General features: G+C 49.7%; 1 protein-coding gene across 2 annotated transcripts; it reads right to left on the bottom strand.

Annotated features, from left to right (window-relative positions):
- Positions 1-862: 862 nt before the first annotated feature.
- RPAP1 (RNA polymerase II associated protein 1) lies at positions 863-18,482 on the bottom strand. Of its 2 annotated transcripts, none has more exons than XM_030318438.1 (25): positions 18,411-18,482; positions 17,338-17,594; positions 16,883-17,031; positions 16,510-16,599; positions 15,688-15,808; positions 14,695-14,916; positions 13,637-13,816; positions 12,486-12,601; positions 12,106-12,204; positions 11,140-11,241; positions 10,747-10,914; positions 10,315-10,500; positions 10,051-10,185; positions 9,773-9,943; positions 9,095-9,252; positions 8,472-8,630; positions 8,146-8,347; positions 7,606-7,715; positions 7,123-7,318; positions 6,756-6,908; positions 6,415-6,557; positions 5,104-5,860; positions 1,664-1,840; positions 1,466-1,525; positions 863-1,358 (listed from the first exon to the last, which is right to left on the bottom strand). In XM_030318438.1, the coding sequence occupies exons 2-25, from the start codon at positions 17,516-17,518 to the stop codon at positions 1,209-1,211; spliced, it is 4,185 nt and encodes a 1,394-aa protein (XP_030174298.1). In that variant the 5' UTR covers positions 17,519-17,594; positions 18,411-18,482; the 3' UTR covers positions 863-1,208. The 2 variants fall into 2 exon arrangements, with proteins under 2 accessions (XP_030174298.1, XP_030174299.1); XM_030318439.1 differs by having other exon boundaries at positions 5,524-5,860.
- Between the last annotated feature and the right edge of the window lie 2,122 nt (positions 18,483-20,604).

Here is a 20,604-nt window from a genome sequence, read left to right as displayed (position 1 = left end):
TTCTCTCTGCCTGCTGATAGGGCATACTGCACTCACTCTGATGACCTGTAAACACACTATAGGCAATTCCACACAGAAAATGACACTCTAAGAAAGCTTGAGTGTTAGAATTCAGATGGAAGAACCTAAAAACTCTATCAAGAGATGAACCAATGAATCAGAATTCATGGTTTGATCCACTCCTTCCCAGCCCTTACCTACTACCACTCAAGTCCACAATGGAAGGGGTGTTGTGTGACAACGCTAATAGACTGAATATTTGTGCCCTCCATCCCTGCCTCATTCGTAGGTTGAACCCTAATACCCAATGTGAGGGTATTTGGAGGCAAGGCCTCTGGAAAGTGATTAGGTCATGAGGGTTCCACCCTCATTTCCCTTCCACCATGTGAAGGCTGTCCACGAACCAGGAAGTGGGCTCTCACTAGAGACCAACTGTGCCAGCATCTTGACCAACTTCCCAACCCCAAGAACAGAAATGAATTTCTGTTGTGTATAAGGCACTCAGTCTTTGGTATTGTTACAGCAGCCCAAATAGATGAAGAGAGAGCTAGTGCACAGTCTGATTTTGGTTTCTTCATATCTCAGATAGCAGTTAACAGACCATAAGGAGACAAGATGCCGACCTCATTAAGGATACTTATACATCAAGTGGACTGCCCAGAGTCCTTCCAGAAGTACCCCTTCCCAAGAGCATTACTCTGGCCCAGCTCTACTGCAGAACCAGGACCCACATTTTTGTTTTCCCAGACATAGGCTCTGTTTTCAGCTCTCCCATCTCTCACAGGAGCCCAGCTTCTCCCCTAGGATAGCCCATCCCTCCATACCAATCCTGAACTAACATCTGAAATCAGTCCAAATCAGATTCCCAGGAGATACAAAAAATTTTTATTTCAGTACACATCTACAGGATTTATGTATCTGGTCTGGGGCAGGGGAAGGAGGAGACATGTACATAGTTTGTCTGGTCTCCAAGAGAGGGGCAAGTTACCCTTCACTTCCATACAGACCAGATCCTGAGTTTCAGACATCAGGATATAATGGGAGGGCTCACTCTGCTCCAAAAAAGCTCACACAGCCTGCTCCCAGGAAAGCAAGCCTTCTCTCTTGTCTCCTGCCCACGCTTAAGCCACAAAACCCTTCTGTCTGGCCAGGCCCGTGTTGGTGAACCCCAGGAGAACGTATCCATCTCTTCATCTGTAGCAGCCATACTAGGTCTCTGATTCCCCATTTTGGAGCATCCCTGAGGTCAGTCTCTGGAGGTACTGCTGACGCAGAGAGGGCAGCTGGAGATACAGCTCAAAGCCTTCTGGGAGGGCAGGATTAGGGAGCTTATAGTGGAGAAGGTGCTGCCGGAGACCCTGCAAAAGGGGCAGAAACTTTATGAAGTAGGTAGTGAGATCCTATTGAGATTTCTGTGCCCCAAGACCTCTTCTCTTCCCACCCTCCAGGATGTGCCCCATCCTACCTCATTCGTCAGCATCCAGGTCTTCTGCAACATGCTCCTGCGGGCAGCCTTTACCTCGTCCTAGAGGCAGAACAGGGACAGGGGACACTGGGCCAAGGGCTGTACCCATCACTGGCCTTGTCTGGCCCTCATCTCCTCCCCAGATGACCCAAAGGCAGCTCAATCACAGTCTCCCTTCCTCCCTTCAGTATAACTTACTGAACTCTTTGGGTCCTGGGAGAAGATGAAGCTGTTGACATGAGCCACAGCCACAGCATAGAGTACAGGGCACCAGCGTGCACAGAGTGCACCAGTAACCAGGACACGGAAGTAGAGCTGAAGGAGGGCCAGGTTGTCTTCAGGAGGCTCTGTATAGTACTCCAAGGACACAGGCAACTGTGACAGGGGGAATGAGACATGCTGAGGGTGAGGATGGAATGTCTATCACTGCACAACAGGGTGGATGGCTGGTGGTCACATGGACCAAATCATGAGGGCAGAGATCAGGTCCTGGACAGACATCCATTCCTGTCTATCATAAGGATCAAGGTTAAAGACTAAAGAGCTGAGAAGCTGGGAAAACTGGGAAACTAAGAAGCAGTACTGAATTTCTACTGCCTACCACTACTTTAATGTACCTAAAACTTTCAAAATGTCACATTCACCTGCTTGATTATATTATGGAACCTTTCAAAAGTTCCTTTTCTTAGGACCAGTAACTCTCTAAAAAATCACTCTTAATTCCATGCAGAAAGGATTATGAGAGGGGCACCTGGCTGGCTCAGTCAGTGGAACATACGACTCTTGACCTTGGGATTGTGAGTTTGGGCCCAACGTTGGGTGTAGAGATTACTTAAAAAAATAAAAACATAAAAAAAAAGAAATGATTAGGGCACTTGGGTGGCCCAGTCGGTTAAGCATCCGACTTTGGTTCAGTTTATGATCTCGCGGTTCCTGAATTCAAGTGCCATGTCAGGCTTTGTACTAACAGCTCAGAGTCTGGAGCCTGCTTTGGATTCTGTGTCTCCCTCTCTTTCTGCCCCTCCCCCTGCTTGCACTCTCTCTCAAAAATAAACAAACATATGGGAATGCAAGCTGGTGTAGCCACTCTGGAAAACAGTATGGAGGTTCCTCAAAAAACTAAAAATAGAACTACCCTACGACCCAGCAATTGCACTACTAGGCATTTACCCACGGGATATAGGTGTGCTGTTTCGAAGGGACACATGCACCCCCATGTTGATAGTAGCACTATCAATAATAGCCAAAGTATGGAAAGAGCCCAAATGTCCATCAATGGATGAGTGGATAAAGAAAATGTGGTATATGTATACAATGGAGTATTACTTGGCAATCAAAAAGAATGAAATCTTGCCATTTGCAACTATGTGGATGGAACTGGAGGGTATTATGCTAAGTGAAATCAGTCAGTCAGAGAAAGACAAAAATCATGACTTCACTCATGAGGACTTTAAAAGACAAAACAGATGAACATAAGGGAAGGGAAATAAAAATAATATAAAAACAGGGAGGGGGATGATACAGAAGAGACTCATAAATATGGAGAACAAACTGAGGGTTGCTGGAGGGGTTGAGGGAGGGGGGATGGGCTAAATGGGTAAGGGGTACTAAGGAATCTACTCCTGAAATCACTGTTGCACTATATGCTAACTAATTTGGATATAAATTTTAAAAAATAAAAAAATTAAATTAAAAAAAATTAACAAACATTAAAAAAATGATTATGAAAGAAAGAGATAAGGTTTACCTCCAGTGGTATTTGTCATAGTGTTACTTCAAATAGCAGAAAATTAGAAACAATTTTCATGCCCACCAAGGGGTTGATAAAATAAACAGATGCACCTACACAATGAATTATTACATAGTAAAAAATGTTGATTTCTTAGAATATTTAATGATTGGGAAATGCTTATTATGTAATATTAACTTAAATGAAGAAAATTAAATGAAGAAAACATTATGCAGGGATCCCAATTTTATAAAAATATATATGTACATAAAAAGACTAATCCTTAAAAATGTATTTTTTTTGTTTTTTTATATAAAATACTTATATTTTATATACATGGTAAATGTATTTATTAAAATATTTAAAGCTTACCAGAATAGGGCACCTGGTTAGTTCAGTCGGTTAATTGCCCAAATCTTGATTTTGGCTCAGGTTATGATCTCTTGGTTCATGAGTTCGAGCCCCACATCGGGGTCTCTGCTGATGGTGTGGAGCCTGCTTGGGATTCCCTCTCTTTCCATCTCTCTCTGACCTTTGTCTTCTCACTCTCTCACTCTCTCTCAAAATAAATAAACTTTTTTTTTTTTAATTTTTTTTTCAACGTTTATTTATTTTTGGGACAGAGAGAGACAGAGCATGAACGGGGGAGGGGCAGAGAGAGAGGGAGACACAGAATCGGAAACAGGCTCCAGGCTCTGAGCCATCAGCCCAGAGCCCGACGCAGGGCTCGAACTCACGGACCGCGAGATCGTGACCTGGCTGAAGTCGGATGCTTAACCGACTGCGCCACCCAGGCGCCCCTCAAAATAAATAAACTTTAAAAAAAAGTTTAGGGGTGCCTGGATGGCCCAGTCAGTTAAGCATCCAACTTCAGCTCAGGTCATGATATCGCAGTCTGTGAATTCGAGCCCCGAATCAGGCTCTGTGCTGACAGCTCAGAGCCTGGAGCCTGCTTCATTTTCTGTGTCTCCCTCTCTCTCTGCCCCTCCCCCACCTGTGCTCTGTCTCTCTCTCTCTCAAGAATAAACATTAGAAAAAATTAAACAAAAAGTTTACCAGAATAAGATATAATGAAAATAAAAACTCAAACCTTAAAAAAATAGTAACTCTCTACAGCTTATAAGTTTAACCCTTAGCCTGATTTTTGAGGCCCTCTAAGATTTTATTAGCCTTGTTTCCAAGATTTTAAACTAAAATCTGTTCTAGACTCCTCCCTCTTCCTACCCTATTCTACTCCTTCCTGCCTCTGAGCTTTTGCTGATGCTATTCCACTAGGTACATTCTTTTACTTTTTGAGAGAGACCTTGTGAGTTGGGAGAGAAAGAGAGAGAGAGAGAGAGAGAGAGAGAGAGAGAGAGAGAGAGAGAACCCCAAGCAGACTCCACACTCAACAGAGGGCTAGATCTCACAACTGTGAGATCATGACCTGAGCTGAAATCAAGAGGCACTTAACCGAATGAGTCACCCAGGCGCCCCTCCACTAGGTACATTCTGTCCTTCATCCTCAACAATCCAAATTCTATCCAACCTTCAGTGCCCAGGTCAATCTTCACTCTTCCCCAAAGCCTTCTGCTTATGGGAAGCCCACTTTGATATTTCCCTTTTCTGAATCCTGACCTAACATCTAAAATCTGAATAACTTTGAACTATGTTAGTTTGTAGCACGTCTCTTATCTAGGTTGTAGCAACATGAACAACGAGCTGTAGCTTGTTAATAATATCCAATATGTACTGTATGCCAGATACTCTGTTAAACCCCTTTAGTGGAGTCTTTTAATCTCCTCAAAATCCCCAAGAAGTGAGATAAGGAACCTGAGGACCACCAAAGCTCCCCACTGCTCAGGACCACCCCCAAGGCCCAGTACAGGAAGGCCAGTACAGTACAGGCTGTGCTGGGCTGAGAAAGTACCTGGGTCAGAGGCAGGCCCAGAGCTCGCAAGGCTCCCACATGCTCCCCAAAGAGGGCGAGGCGCAAAGTGACACTGAACCGACGCTGCAGGGGAAGGAGAACCAGAGCTCCAAAGAGATGGTCCCCAAAAGAGACAGCCTCAAAATGCTCCAGGAAGTTGGCATAGAGGTCAGGGAAAGATGTCAGGCCAGGAAGCGGACAATCCAGCTTGAGGTCTGGCAGGACTTTAGGCTGGCAGAGCCGGGCAAGGAGAGCTGCCACCAGACGTTGTATTGGGGTTTCCCGGAACAGCTCACTGTCTACCAGGAACACACACATGAGCCGTGCCAGGCGGGCAGCAGGCGGCACAGCCCAGAGGGCCTGGGGGCGCCAGCTTTCCAAGACGAGCACCCACTGCAGAGCCCGCATAGCTGTGCCTACTGTGTCAGCAGGAGGAAGTCCTGAGGGCGTGTCTGAGGCCTGGTGGTAGAGGTGGATCAATGGCAGGAAAGGCCAGTCGGTGGGCAGCAGTGGCTCCTTAGGCACAGGGAGCAGCAGGGCTGGGATTTGCCGTAGCTCCCTTCGGTACAAGGCCTGAGACGCTAGTAGGCTGGCTCGGGCCAGTGAGCAGTGGGTCAGGTAGCAGCTGCGGATGCTGGGGAGGTCCTGGCAGGCCTGAACCAGCAGAGCCCCTCGCCCACACGCAGAGTCCCTGCCGCTCCCTAAGGACAGCCGATCAGAGAAGTCAGCTGCCTCTGGACCACCTGATGCTCTTTCCCTGCAATAGAACCCAAAAGCCAAAAATGAGGGTTTGAACCACGGCACTCTGAACACCATGCCAGCTCTCCAGGGCTTCCCAGAGGTTCCTAGGTCCAATCCTGCTCCTCCCTGTTCCCCTAATGGATACTAAAGTCAGCTGCTTAGGGGCAGGTTTACGGAACTTCTCTGTGCCTCAGTTTCCTCATAGGAAAATGGGGATGATGACAATACTTATCTCATAGTACAAGTGAAACACTTAAAATACAGATACTTAAGGAGATGCCAGACGCAAAGTTAGCACTCAGTAACTGTTAGCTATTACTCAAGTATAGCTAGTTTATGCACCTGTTTTTAGCCATACAGTCACACTGAAATCACATTATAATTCTCTAACGTGGATATCTTCATCCTCACTTTACTGATGAGAAAATGGAAGCTCCAATAGGTGAAGTACAATCCATGCAAGAAAGAGGATTAAACCCAGGTGTTCTAGCTCCAAACTCAGGGCTGCTCTGTCAATAGCCACAACAGCCTCTCAAAGGGCTGAGTTGATGTCACCAACCCTGGACTTACGGGAGGAACTCCAGACGGAATACACAGCTCAGCAGTAGCTCATGGGCGAGGTACTCACTTCCAGGTAGCAGTCGGCTCAGCAGGGCCAACACCATACTATGATGGAGAGCAGCATTGACGGCCAGAACTGGCTGGACTGTTGCCTATGAACAGAAGAGCAAGGGGTAGGAGGGTGGGTGGGATGTGAGAGGGGACAGAGCAAGGGGAAGTGAGAGTCCATGCAAAGAGGATATATACTGAAGGGCACATGACCTGGGCACATCTAGATGGGACGAACTGCAGGGGTGGGGATTATGGGAGGGTTGTGGACAGAGGTGGAGAGGGGGCTGGGGCATACCCACCGCTCTCTGGGCCAGGGTGAGTGCCAGGTACTGTAGGTGGTACTCATGGCGCAAGGCCCACGCAGAGAAGGGAGTGAGTTGTGGGGCAGCCATAGGAGCCACACACTGGAGGAAGTAGTTCTGGAGTCCTGGGGCAGCCAATATGGCAGCCAGCTGGAGGAAAGCAAACTTGTTCAGATCTAAAGTGACTTTGATCTCTCTCCTGAAGTTCCCCAGGTAGCTGCCCCCTCCCCAGCCAAACTCAGAGAAATGGGTGCTGGCAAGAGAGACCTTTCTGCCTCAAGTGATACCCTCACCCTTTTGTTCTGACTCCTATCTTGCCCCTCCAACCCAGCCTCCAACCCCTAACCAGGTGCCTATGTCTCACCTGGCCACAAAGCCCCTTGTGGATCCGGGCCAAGGTGTTGAAGAGAGACAGGAGGGCAGTGAGGAACGGGAAGGGTGAGGCTGAGCCAGCCAGACTGAGAGAGGGGCGTCCTCCTGTGCAGCCCAGTGACACCAGGCTGGGGAGAGCTTCAGGGGCCGGAACACAGGACTGCGGGTTGCAGAGAGGGGAGCAGCACCTGGAGGCAGAATGAAGAAGCTGAGGGGGGCTCTGGCCTGATGTACACCAGGCTAGAAAAGAGCTGCTTGGTCTGCGACCAAGGCCCACAGGAACCTGGCTATATGGACCAGTACCCACATTCCTCAGAGCCCTCAAGTGCTGCTTGCTAGGGACTCAGGTTTCCTTCAGGCTGAGAAGTTCTACTTGGGGTGGACCAGGGAGCTAGATCTAGGAGTCCCACAGGGAGTCAAACGGCCTCCTCCCAACTGCCCCCACCTCCCAACCACACACACGCACACTACATACCCAAGAGAATCCCACAGGCCGCCCAGAGTGGGTGGGTGCAGTAAGGGTAGCAGCAGCCCCTCTGACAGGCGCTCCATATCCTGAAGCCAATCCCCTGGGCACAGGCTTGGCTAGAAGACCAAGGGGCTCAATGAGCTGACAGCAAAAGGAGATGCATTCTCCTAGACCCTGTGTACCCAGGCCAAGCCCATAACTTCCAAGAGCCCAAGAGTCAGTGTTTGTAGGCTTCTGCCTTCTGACCCTTCTGGAGAGAGAAAAGACCCTGAGGTTACCCCGACACCCTCTGTCCTCAGAGCATGAAGTCTCCAGGGAGACAGAGCTGCTGCTTGGGGTTCTCTGGTTCCCACCAACACAGCTCCCTGACAGCTCCAATGGATATGGAAGCAGAAAGAGGAAGGTGGGAGGGAAAAGGCGGAGAATAGGAAAAAGTGGAATGGGGAGGTAGGAGTGGAGAGGTCGAGACAGAGGGAGACACAGGGTGGTGTGTTAAGATGGGGGCAGGCGCCCAGGATATGGAGGAAGTAGGCAGGCAACACTCACCTGCTGGCTCCAGGCCTGGTAGTATGCATCCAGGAAGAGTAGGCAGGCAGTGGGCACTGGGCCTAGAGCATGCCAATTCTCAGATCTGGGCAGCAACTTCAAGGTCTGTCTTAGAAAGGGCTCCACAAGGGGTTGGAGCCCGGACACCTGTGTCCAAGTGATCAAGGAAGGGGTGGCCGACAGACTGGCCTCAGCAGAGTCACTACAGGAGTGCCAAAGGGGTCACAGTCAAGGTCTGGCTGCCTTGACTCCTCCATAAGGTCTACCCACCCTCTCACTCTGGAGGAGTGCTCCCACCTGTCCTGAAGCTCAGAGCTATAACGTACCTGCTGGACTCAGGGACAGTGCTACTGGCTGCCAGGGTCAGCTGGGTGAGCAGAGTGAGCAAGGAGGCTATCCGCTGCACAGACAGGGGCTGAGGGGGCTGGGTGCTGAGCTCCTCTGGCACAGCCTGAAGGGCCCGCATCAGCACTGGGTATAGTTCCCTGGGGGAGAATGATTATTGCCTTTCAGTGTCCAAAGACACTGGACATGGAGACACATGACACAAAGCAAGGCACTGCCCCAAGGACCTGCAGTTTGGTTAAAGAGGCTTGGGAGAAAGAGGCTCCAGGGCTGGGCACTCTTGGAAGGCTTCAGAGGGAAGGAAGGCTGGAGGCTGAAGGGAACGAGGGTAGACCTTCCAGGCTTCCTTCCAACAAGGGATTTAAATCTGATTTCACCAAGCTACTAAGGCTGTTGTGCACAGAATGTGGTTAACTCGGCTTTTTTCTACTGTCCTCTGGCTAGTCCTGGCCCCCAAGCCTTCTTCATTCCTCCCAGAATCCCCTCTTCCTCATCCTCAGCCTCCCTCTGAGCTTGAAACCTTGAGCAAGGCTGAGTCATCAGATTAGGCCAGAGTGCAGAACCGGAGAGGTCTGGAAGAGAGCCTACTCTTGTCTCTCCTCACCTGTAAAGGTCACTACCCTGGCCATAGGAGGCAGCCACAGCCCACAAACGGAAGGCCTCAGTGCTCAGCATCTCAGCTTCCTCTGGGGGCAAGGCCATTTCCTGGGGAGCCTCTGCTATAAAGCGGCACAGGCGGCTCCGGAGATCAAAGCTGCTCAGCTGAGGGTGAGAGGGCAGAGAGTCTGAACATCACAGTCAGCAGGGAGCCCAAGTAGCCTCAGGTTCTCTTACTATGGAGACTGGCTCAACTCAACCCTGTTCCAGGCCACTCTCATGCTACAGGGTCTTAACTCTGGACCTGGATGAAACTGTCTCATCCATCCCTCCCTCCCACTCCACCTTCCTTCCCTCTCTGCCCCTCCCCCCCTTCATTTTAGCAAGCACCTGCTGGACCCCTTTTCTAGGGCTACTCGGCTATGGGTGATGGCCACCCATCTGTAAGTGGCTCTTCTGGTCTGGGCCCATCAGTTAACGAAAGCACAAGTAGGCCTATAGGATACACTATAATCTAGATGACTAGGTTTCTGGCTGGTGGTTCCTACAGCATTTCTAAGCAACTGGATCAGAGATCAGAAAAGGAAGATGGCATGAGCGAGTTACCCAGAGTCCAGAGGCCATGCTTAGCCCCCAACCCAGCCCTGTCTTAAGCCCCTCATCCCTCGACCTTTGTCCTGCTCACCAGCCGGGCAGCAATATTCCTACCAGCCGAGGCCAGGACACGAAGTAGTTTCATGGCAGTGGCACAGGGCACTTTGTGTAGACTGAGGACAGGCCCCACCCCCATGGGGGACCAGCTGGTGGGCAGGAACTCTCGAACCACGGTCTCTATTAGTCGAGGGCACTCCAGGACCTGTGGGGGTCAGGAAGAAAAGGGAAGTAGGGAAGTAGGGAGGCTGAGGGTCAGCAATGGGGTCAGCTAGGCTCTTTGTGCATTCCTTGTCTCCTTCTCATTCTTACCCTTGTGGCTGACTCCAGGGAATGCCGGGCCAGACGGATGAGCACAGCCAGGATATCAAGGACCACAGAAGGGGCTGGGCAGGTCACCTCTAGCACATAGCGCAGCCGTGGCAGCAGGTTGGTAGCCAGAAGCCCCTGGTGATCAGAGAGATAAACCCAGTGCCAAAAGCAACTGAGCCCCAGGCCTTGATGACCCCTCTTGCCTAAGATGTGCTCGCTTCGAGGTCATGCGACAGGTGCAGCTCAGCTGCCCCAGCATTTTACCTTGATGATGTCATGTCGGGCCAGGTCAGATGGAGGCCGGTTTCCTTCCTCAGGGCTCTTTCTTTTTGCTTTTTCTGCTGGGGCCTCTTCATCTTCATCCTCGTCGTCCTCCCTGTCCTCCTGGCTGGGCATCAGAGGAAATGTCAAAGCTCCATGGTACCAGGAGAAGGAGCTATCGAGGAGTTCCTGACATAGGAGAGAGAAAGGTGTGGGAAGAAGAGGAAGGAGTCAGGCCCAGAAAAAGCAGCAGCAGCAGCCACCCACCCAGAACAGAAAGGCAAGGCTGCTGGGCTTTGGGGCCCGTAGAAGAAGGCAGTGGTGCTGCCAACCCATTCTCTGCTCTGCCTGGCAAAGCCTTGGCAGTGAGGGCATGTCCAGCAACAGGAGTAGGAACGCTGATGCCTCAAAGCTCTACTCCTATCTGTGTTGTACCTCATCTCCAGGGGCTACCAGCAGAGCCTGAAGAGCCCGGACGGCAGCTGCAATGACTGCGTCCACTCTGTCATCCAGGGAGAAGCGCAGCAAGAAGAGGAAACCAGCATCCAAGAGGAGGCGCAAGACACTGCCCACTAGCCGGTCCCCAAACTCGCCAGCCTGGGCCTTGGGGATAGGATAAAACTTTGCTGAAGATGTAGAAGTTAGAGTCTTTGTCCTAAACCCTTCACTTGCCCACCTATGACCCTGGGTTTATCCCATTCCCAGTCTGCCCCAGAGAGAGTTGGTGTATGGGCTATGGGGCCAGAATGAAAAGGGCAGGAGGTGGGGAAGTCTATGGTTGGGGGAGGAGGTGTGGGGACAGGCAGGACCGGCCAGCAGTCCACTCACCCTGCTGATGACCTGGGCCAACACATGCAGCGCTAGTGCTCTCTGCTGGGACACCTGGCTGCGCGTGAGGTGGAACAGCTCCTGCAGGGAGTATCCCGCTCTCTGGGGCAGGGACAAGAAATCAGCAGCCAGGACACAGGGCAGCACCCCAACCAATACACAGAAATGCCTCCATTCCAGGCACTGACTTAGTTGTCCAGGGGAAGGCTAAGATAAGTAAGTGATATCTCTTGCCTCTGCTCTCCATGGATCCTCAAACTGGTAAAGAAGATGGGACTTGCATACGAGTAACCATGCCATAAGGCAGATAGGGAAGAATTCAGTAATCAGTGTTTAATTTACAAGAGAAGAGGAGAGAGAGAGAGAGAGAGAGAGAGAGAGAGAGAGAGAAGGGGGACCTGGAAAAGTGATGAGGTCTCAGTGGCTGGGTAGAGCTTTGATGGCCTGAAGAATAAGCCCTGGAGGTCCTTGAGCACACGGCCTACATGGCAAGTGGGCTCCAGAATAGCGCAGGAGAGAGGAAGGCAGAGCTATAGGGGCAGTGGGGATAGAGGGTGGGAGGACTGTCTTGCCAGGCTAAAGAGCCAAGACTATTCTGTGAGCAGAAGAGAGCCAGGAAACTTTCCGACGCACGGCACAGCCTGAGCGGGGCCAGAGGGAATCAGTATGGCAGTCCCATGAGGGACAGATGGCATGGCTGAGAGAGTGGAAGACATGGTGACTGAGCAGGTAAGAGGGAGCAAGGCTCTCCTTTAGAAAGCCTCAGACGAGGCGACATAGAACTGTCAAGTTCAGGCAAACTGACCGGAATATGAAGGAATGAGGAGAAACATTTTGAGCCCAATAACCTATGGACACCAAGGCTGAGAACTGGAATAGAGTACACAGAAGGTCCGAGGCAATTGACCAGAGGTCCTTTTCCACTTGCCAAGAGCTGCCCAGTCTTCCCTGGGCCCCATGCCTCACCTCTGCCTCTTCTCCATGGTGGTGCAGGCCCAGATGGGTGGGCAGGTCCACATCAGGGGCCAGAAGCTCTCCCTGAAGACTAAATCGGGCCTGCATCCTCTAACGGGAAGAGAAAGAAGACTATAGGGTGGGGATGCAGCAACTTACCCATACCCACTCCTCACCCATCTCCCGGGCCTCTGGTCCTGTCTCTATGCCTGAGTGGAAATGGAACTTCTTTGGCCCCAGGGGCCAGGCAGGGTGGTGGGAGAGGAGGAGGAGCGCAAAGGAGAAATGCTTCTCCAGCTCCGGGGAAGAAAATGGCCTGAGTCCTGGGTGCAAGAGCCCCAGCCCCATTTCCGGCCCACTCCACCCCCTGTAGGTCAGCTGGCCCTCCTCACCTCCTGCGTCTGCTGCCGCCGGAGTGGGGGCAAGTCCTGGGTCCACTGGAGCTTCTCCAGCTCCACAGTGTCCATGTGCAGCCATTCTTTGTGGGGCGTCACAGGTGGTGCCAGAGCTAGAAAGATGGAAGCAGAGTAGTAAACCCTAAGGGGCTCAGCTCGGTGGTCCACTAGGGTCCTGGCCATCACCCAGTGGTTGCCACATGCACCTCTGCCCAAGGGTCTGGCAGCCTCTGCCTTTAGCTATAGTTAAGTAGCATGGCCCAGCAGCTAGAACCCCTGGGAACTGGACAAGTGTCTCAGATATGGCAGAACATACCTAGTCCAGGGCTCTAGCCCCTTGCTCATCCCAAGGATTTGCTGGGAGGGGCAAGAGAAAGTGGAGGAGGTAAGGAAGAGGAAAGAGAGGGAGCAGAGGAAGAAGGGAAGACCACATATATCAGGGACAACATAGCTCTCAACTGTCTAGTACCGACCTTCTCAAGAAGCAGGGGAGCGGGCAATGAGGGACAGCTATCCTGCTTCTGCAGGGCAAGATACAGAAACACACACCCAGGACACCCCCCTGCTTCCCCCCTCCCCCCCACCCGACCTGCTTAGCTGGCCTGGAGCTCATGGAGGGGCAGGAGGCTCCTGGCTTCCATAATTCGATTTCTTCATTTGTTAATCACTAATAAAATAATCCAGGTCCTGGGAAATGAGTGCTCCCACTGGCCTCTCTGCTTTGGGTCTGGCATGTTCGTAAGGCCTGTGTCAGACTCTTCTCCCATCATCACCCTGGCCCTGCCATCTTGCTCATAACACTGACAGCAGAGGCAGAAAACTGTAGGGTGGCTAGAGCCAGAGCTGGGGCAACTCTTGCAAAGGCAGGCTGGAGATGATCTGCAGGGGGAGGGGCCATTCAGCCATCATGCCCTGCTGCTGCTTACCAGGGAAGATCGAGAAGGAGTGGCAATGAAGCAAGAAAACAGGAAGCATATGCAGGAAGAATATATGCATCAGCAAATGAAGACTGATTTCCAGATGATAATGGAAGATTAATGTTAGATGTCAAGGACAGAGAAGATTCTCTTCTTTTCCCATCTGCCAAGCCTAGAAGGGATACTTCCCTCTACTTTTATTCCCCAAAAGATGTACCCCTTTTTCCAAACCTGGGGCTTCTGGCTCCAGCTCATCTTCCTGCCTGGGCTCACTTGGAGAAGTTGGCACAATGGGTTCCTCTCCAGTGAACTCAACAGAGGGTCCTCCTGGTCTCTGCTCCTCTGTGGCTTTCTCTCCTGCTTGCTCATGGACATGGCTGTGGGACCTCAAGAAGGCAACCAAGTTGGGATCTAGGGAAGAGGATGGAAGGGACAGTGGGTGTTGGTGGATCCTCCCCAGCCTTGTACAGACCTGACACCTGCTGAATGTTGCCTGCCTATGAGTGCCAAGGCCAGGACAAGCCATTTCCTCCTCCTGGCCTGAACCCCCTGGGCTCTCTTGGGGCTTCAATGACCCACACCTGTCCCTAGGACCTGCCCACCCACCCTTCTCTCCATCTTTCACAGTCCCCTGGTCCAGGTTTCCACCTATCCCAGTGCTTGGCTCCAGATCAGAGGCCCAAAGTAAGTGGCTGTGGAATAAATGAATGAATGTTGACTAGGGCCAAAGAGAAGGCATTTAGGGGAACAGTTCCTCTCTCTTTTAGCTAATTTATTTACACACAAATATTTACTGAAACCTAATCTATGTATGCTCTATTAAGGTGCTAGATACACACTTTGGAACAAGACTGACTTGGTGCTACTGTTTTGGTAAATAGAAACTAGGAGGGAGGTATAGCAGAGTTGAGTGTCATATAATAGAACATGTCATAGCCGTACTAGATAGAGCATAACTACGGTACATTAGAGTACGTTACACTAGAGTAGTACAGGACACACAGTATAGTGGTTAAGAGCAGGGACTGTCAGACCTCACAGACCTAGGTTTACATCTCATCCATGTTCTTTACCAGCCATATGACCTGAGGGAGAATTTCTTCAAGTTATGAGACTCAGTTTCTTTTCGTAAGTAAATGAAATTAGTACTTACAGGAACCATTCGAGAACAGAATGAAATAATGCATTCAAGTACTCAGCAAAAAGCCTGGCATACACAGTAAGCCTTCATTAATAAGTGGCAGTCCCTTCCTAGCCTGGCCTCGGCTGCAAAGACTGATATGCCATACCGAGCTGAGCTAGCAGCCGCTGCTGTTCCTGCAGGATCTCTTCAGGAGCCATGGCTTGTAGTTTTGCTATGTTCTCTTCATGGATGGTCTGGGCTTCCTGCTCAGCGTCCTGGCTCCTGAGCCCCTTCCCTGTGACTAGATTGGGTCCCTGGAAGCTGTGGCTGCCCCATGGAAGCTGGTAGCCCTGCTCCCTAGGTGTGAGTGCCTCACAGGATGCAGCACCTGGAAGAAGTGTATGATTACTTTCACTGCCTCACCCAAGCCTAATCCCGTTAGTCCTGGAGACAGAGGGAGGCCCCAGAGATTTCCCAGGCAAAGAGTGGAGGGCCCTCCCCACAGCCCACACCCCCACAACACAAACATAGGCTGGGCTGGGTGGTGACCTCTCCACTCATTTTTCCCCTTTCTGAGGGATGTTTCCCTAAGAAATATCCTACTTTCTGACTCTTCTCTTAGATGTCCAGTCATCTGCCTCCAGAAGCCTGCCTCCGGCTCTTCTGTTAATAATTTGCATCATTAAAGGAATCTTGGCCTTTATCTTTATTTTATAGTCCCTGCCAGATATCTCTGACTCCTTCCTTTTTCCTAGAGCCGAATAATGGCCTGCACTGTCCCTGCACCTAAGACTCAGATGTGGACCCAAGCCATCCATACCCAATATTGTATGTAGGGATAAGGGACAGCTTCCTCTTCAGATGGCTCAAATGCCACTTAAATGTGCCTTCCTGGGTCGCCTGGGTGGCTCAGTTGGTTAAGTGTCTGACTCTTGATTTCAGCTCAGATCATGATCTCACAGTCCTGAGATTGAGCCCCATGTTGGGCTCTGCACTGGGTGGAGACTACTTAAGATTCTCTCTCTCTCCCTCTCCCTCCCCCCACAAAATAAATAAATATGCCTTCATATTTGAGGGGGAGAAGGCACATACCCAAAGGTGACTCTATGATTGTGTATTAGAAAAAGGCCGAGCCCAAGCCTCCTCAACCTCAGCTTACCCTCTAGTGGATCCAGGGTAGACACAACTTCTCTAACTGGTGGGACCCTAGCTTCAGACACTCTCTTTGCTGCAATTTCTTGGGCAAAGATGCTTCTCTTACCAGATGTTGCTGACTTCCCCTATGGGCAAAAAGAAAACCCAGGTGACTGATGCTCCTTACCCCATCCTCTTCTCAAACTCTTTACACTAAGGCCACTGGAACAAAGGGATAAAAGGGTCTTGCTTAATCTCCAAGGGTCACAACCCTAGTTCTCAGAAAAAGCAGTGCTCTATAGGACAGGTCTTGAAGTCTGACAAATCTGGGTTGGATTTCTGGCTCCTGTATCTATTAGATGTGTGGTGTTGGACAAGTTATTTATCTTTTCAGGGTCTCAGTTTCCTCACCTGGAAATGGGGATAATGATACCTACCTTACACGGCTGTTATGAGGACTAAGTAATGCGTGTAAAGTGCTTAGCATGGTGCTGCTTTAACAAGAGGGTTGCTTATCATTATTCAGATTCTCTGCCTGAGGAAGGTGCACTATGGGGCATCTGGGTAGCTCAGTTGGTTAAGTGCCGGACTCTTGCTTTCAGCTCAGGTCATGATCTCACTCACATTTTGTGAGTCTCAGCCCCACAAGCCCCTATCAGGCTCTGTGATGATAGCACGGAGTCTGCTTAAGATTCTCTCTCTCCCTTTCTCTCTGCCCCTCCTTGGCTCACATTCTCTGTCTCTATCTCAAAAAAATAAATAAACATTAAAAAAAAAAAAAAAAAGGAAGAGGCACTATAAGGCTCATCTGAATGTCCCCTAAGCACCATCTAAGCACCGTGCCTACCTGTCTCTCCTGTGAGCGATGGAACACAGGAGGGAAAGCAACACCACTGGGCACAGGCAGATTCACAGCCACTGAACTTGTATCTCGTTCCTGCAGCAACAAAGCACAAAGTAGTGAAGATACCAAGCTTTCCCCAGACTGGACACTATCCCCCTAGCCCCAATTCTGTATGACTAGAGTCTCTCTCTAGGGAGAAATGGACCCACTTTGCTTCTTAGGGGACAGTGTTTCTAAAGCAGACCCCAAACTGACTGCAGGGGGAATAAAGTCCCACCTTTCTGAATCACCCTCTACTCCTAAGGCTCACCACCCCTACCCAAATATCCTTGCTGTCCTAGGAAAACTTGTCCTACTAAACAAGGGTGAGACGCACAACGATCTTAGTCAAGACAGCAGTGATGTGTTGATCGTGCCTGTTCAGCCTCTCTTCAGGATCCTCATGTTCAGGCGGGGGACGGCCAGGGCTGGGTCTGGCTCTCTTCGGGGGAGCAGGAACCAAAGCTGGGGGCAAATCTGGGAGATCTGGGAAAGAAAAAAAACCTCAGATGTGAGGATACCCACACCTTTCCAGGAAGAGACTGAGGGCAGGAGGAAGCCAAAGAAAGAAAGGCAGTTGCTGTGGGGCCAGCTCAAGCTGTGTCACCTTGGGCAAGGTATTTAAGCTCTGTGAACCTTAGTTTCTGCATGTGTAAAATGGGGCTGCAGCAACAGAGATTATGCAGTGTCTGAAATAATGACGGGGAAAAATCCAACCACATCAGGAAGAGGGAGAGGACGTTCAGGTCATATCCTCTCTCGTTCCTCAGCCTGACACCCACAACCACTCACTGTCCAGCGTCACCACATCCCGATGATCTTGTAGCAGAGGATGGTCCAGGTTAGTGTCGCCACCTCTCCTACTTCCTTTCTTCACCAGTTGTACTGCTGGAGCCGCACCAGCTGCAAGAAACTGACTCTGGAAACGCAGCAGGTCCACCTCTGACTCCCCTGGCTTTGGTCTGGACAGCATCTTGACACTCCAGCTGCCTCTCTAGAGCAACTCTTTCCAGCACTGCTTTGGTGTGGTGATTCTCTCTCATTCACACCTACAAGCAATAAAGTTGATAGCCCTCTGCAAGCGAATCCTGATTCTCTTTATTGTGTATCAGAGACAACTCTTTTCTTGGGTTCACATCAACTCATTTCTTCTCATTCATACCTTACTGCCATTCCCTCCCTATATAGCCCTCCCTGATGTCACCAGCCTAACAACAAAGTTTATTGCCGACTTAAGGTTGTTTACAATCTGTGGATGACAAACATTTTCAGGAACAGCTGTAGGGAACCTAAGAAAAATGCCATCAGGAGACAGGCAGATAAATGTCATACCAAGGAGTAATGATTCTGTATCAAACTGGAGAGAACATGTCTGGCCTAAAGGTGTTCAAATTATTAAGCAAAAACAACAACAACAACAACAACAACAACAAAACCTTGGGCTATAAAAAACAACATACAAAAATCATCTGTATTTTTATATGCCAGCAAAAAGAACAATCAGGAAATGAAATTAAGAAAACAATGTCACTGACAATCGCATCAGAAAGAACAAAAACTCTTAGGAATAAATTTCACCAAAGAAGTACAAGACTTGTACACTGTCGGGCCTCACAACTGCCCCTAGGGCTCTGCGGTCGCGGACACTCCCGGACCACTCGAGTCAGCAAAGAAATCACCGGATCCCAGCCTATGCAGCCCGCTGATGGTGGGCCGCGGCCGGGATCTCCACACCGAAGAGGCCGCGGCCACTCCAGTGCAGAGCAGATACATTCAGGGAGGCTCCAACAAGGAAGCTGGATACCCTACCCCAGAGTCCTCCCCCGGGGAACCCTGAAATCCGTCCCTCTAGCGCAGACCCTTACTTCCTCTAGCATCGCCTGGGCGCCGCCATCTTGCCCCGCAAGTGCCACGCTTCCGCCGCCACCAGGTTTGAACATCCGCCCCGCAGCCCAGCCCCGCCTTTCCAGGGCCTGGCTCCACCCTTTCTGGGATTGCATTCGGGGCGCCCAAGACTCCCCCGTTCCGCCCCCCCCCTTTTTTTTTAAAGTTTATTTAAGTAATCTCTCCACCCAACTTGGAGCCTGGGCTCACAACCCGGAGGTCAAGAGTCACATGCTTTTCCGGCTGAGCCAAGCCAAGACGCCCTTGCGCTCGGGACCCATGAGGGGGAAGATGCACGGCTTGTCCTGCCCTGCACTACCCCACCAGGTAAACTCTATGCCAACACTGAGAACACTCATCCTTCGGATGTGCAGCAGACACAGGCCCTTCTACACACACGACACCCGTGACAGAAGGCAAAGTGTACTTCAGACGATCCTTCTGCACTCACCAGCCTGGATAATCACATCCTAAACCCAGCACCCAAGTTTGTGGGCAGCACCCAGCAACCTACAAACACCAAGGTGACCTCCCCAGTGCATTTATGGGTGACCAAGAAGGTAAGCATGTAAAAGGAAAGGCAAGGCTTAAGGAAAGAAACACTGTAGGAGTGATGGTGGTGAGGAGAGAGAAGAAAAGTCTCCTGATCCCCTTCCTGAGCATCCTGCCTCTGTTCACTGCAGTGTCTCTTCTTGGAAATCCTCTTTCTTCTCTCCCACACCCTACCCCCAAAGTCTTTCTCTCCCTTTAAGGCCAAGCTGAAGTGAACTCTAAAACCCCTGCCAACCAGGTCTATTCACTGAACTTTCCTTGAAATCTTACACCTGCACCACTTGTGTGGCTTGTTGGGAATGCACTGCCAATTATCAACTATTACTGGCCACCTTTTCACAAGCATGTATGCTATTCTCTTGAATAGACTGAGTTCCTTGGGGGCACCAGGCCCTCTTTGTTGCATCCATAGTGCTCAGCACCCAGCATATGGCCATGAAAATAGGACCTTAGTAAACCACTGCTTGATTGAAGGCTATGTTAGGGAAGCCAGTGTTAGTCCATTCATTCTTAAACTTTAGCAGGCATCAAAATCACTTTGAGGGCTTGTTAAAACAGATTACTGGGCCTCACCCTCAAGGGTTTCTGAATCAGTAGGTCTTGGATAGGACCCAAATAAATTTGCATTTTTAACAAATTTCTAAGTATTCTATAGAATCATTCTTTAGTTCTCTTGGTCTCAACTGCAGCAGTAAATTTCAGCTACTAGTATTTAGCCATCTTTGGGGTCCAAAATAGTCCTGGGCCTGGTCAGAAGTTATGGGGAGTGAGGGAGGAGAACTGGAACCAGAAATGCTGGAAGACTGATAGTAGAAAATCATTGTTTGCAACCACTAATGAAATAATCACTCCAGGCAACTATCATTAATGACTGCTAAACTATTGGGGGGTGTGTGTGTGCCTGGGTGGTTCAGTTGGTTGAGCGTCTGATTCTTGACTCCAGCTCAGGTCATGATCCCAGGGTCATGGGATTAAGCCCCACATCGAACTCTGTACTGACAGTGCAAAGCCCGCATGGGATTCTCTCTCCCTCTCTCTCTGCCATTCTCCCCTGCTTGCCCTCTCTTTCTCTCAAAATAAATAAATAAATTAAAAAAACAAAACTGTTAAGTGAAAGGTTGATTAGGATTTTATGTATGATGGATCAGGTTGCCAATTTATGAACAACAAACCTTAACATCACTAAAAGTGAGACCACTGGACATAACATGTCCCCGATGTGATACCATTAGAAGTAAAAAACATTTCCCAAGAAAGTTTCGTGCCAAAAAATTGGAACCAAATCTAGTGAAGCATCTAGATCTAACTACTAATCTACAGGAAATATGGGTGTTAGAGGAACATGTTAAATGATAACATGAGAATACGATTAACAAAACCCAAATTGTGGAAAATTCTACAAATGACCCAGTTTCTTCTATAATAGATTCTTCTCTGATAGATTTACAAATACATAAGAGATTATCAATGAAATATATGGCCCTTCTTTGGATCCTGATTCAAACAAACCTAATATAAAAAGACATTTTTTGAGATTGTTGGGGAAAATTAAACACAAACTGGGTTTTATATGATATTAAGGATTTTTAAAAAAATTATTGGGTATGGATGTGTTTTTTTGAA

Source organism: Lynx canadensis, chromosome B3 (assembly GCF_007474595.2).
Source record: "Lynx canadensis isolate LIC74 chromosome B3, mLynCan4.pri.v2, whole genome shotgun sequence".
NCBI classification, from domain to species: Eukaryota; Metazoa; Chordata; class Mammalia; order Carnivora; family Felidae; genus Lynx; species Lynx canadensis.
The sequence above is the reverse complement of the archived record's forward strand: the minus strand, read 5'-3'. Positions and strand labels throughout refer to the sequence as shown.

Bases quoted from the DNA above. Each gene is read 5' to 3' on its own strand.
- RPAP1 (XM_030318438.1), bottom strand. From the start codon at position 17,518: ATGCTGTCCAGACCAAAGCCAGGGGAGTCAGAGGTGGACCTGCTGCGT. The intron at 14,917-15,687 runs GTAAGCTGAGGT...CACTTCTTCCAG, and splicing joins TACCCTGGATCCACTAGAGG to GTGCTGCATCCTGTGAGGCA. The intron at 1,359-1,465 runs GTAGGATGGGGC...CCCCTTTTGCAG, and splicing joins CCTGGATGCTGACGAATGAG to GGTCTCCGGCAGCACCTTCT.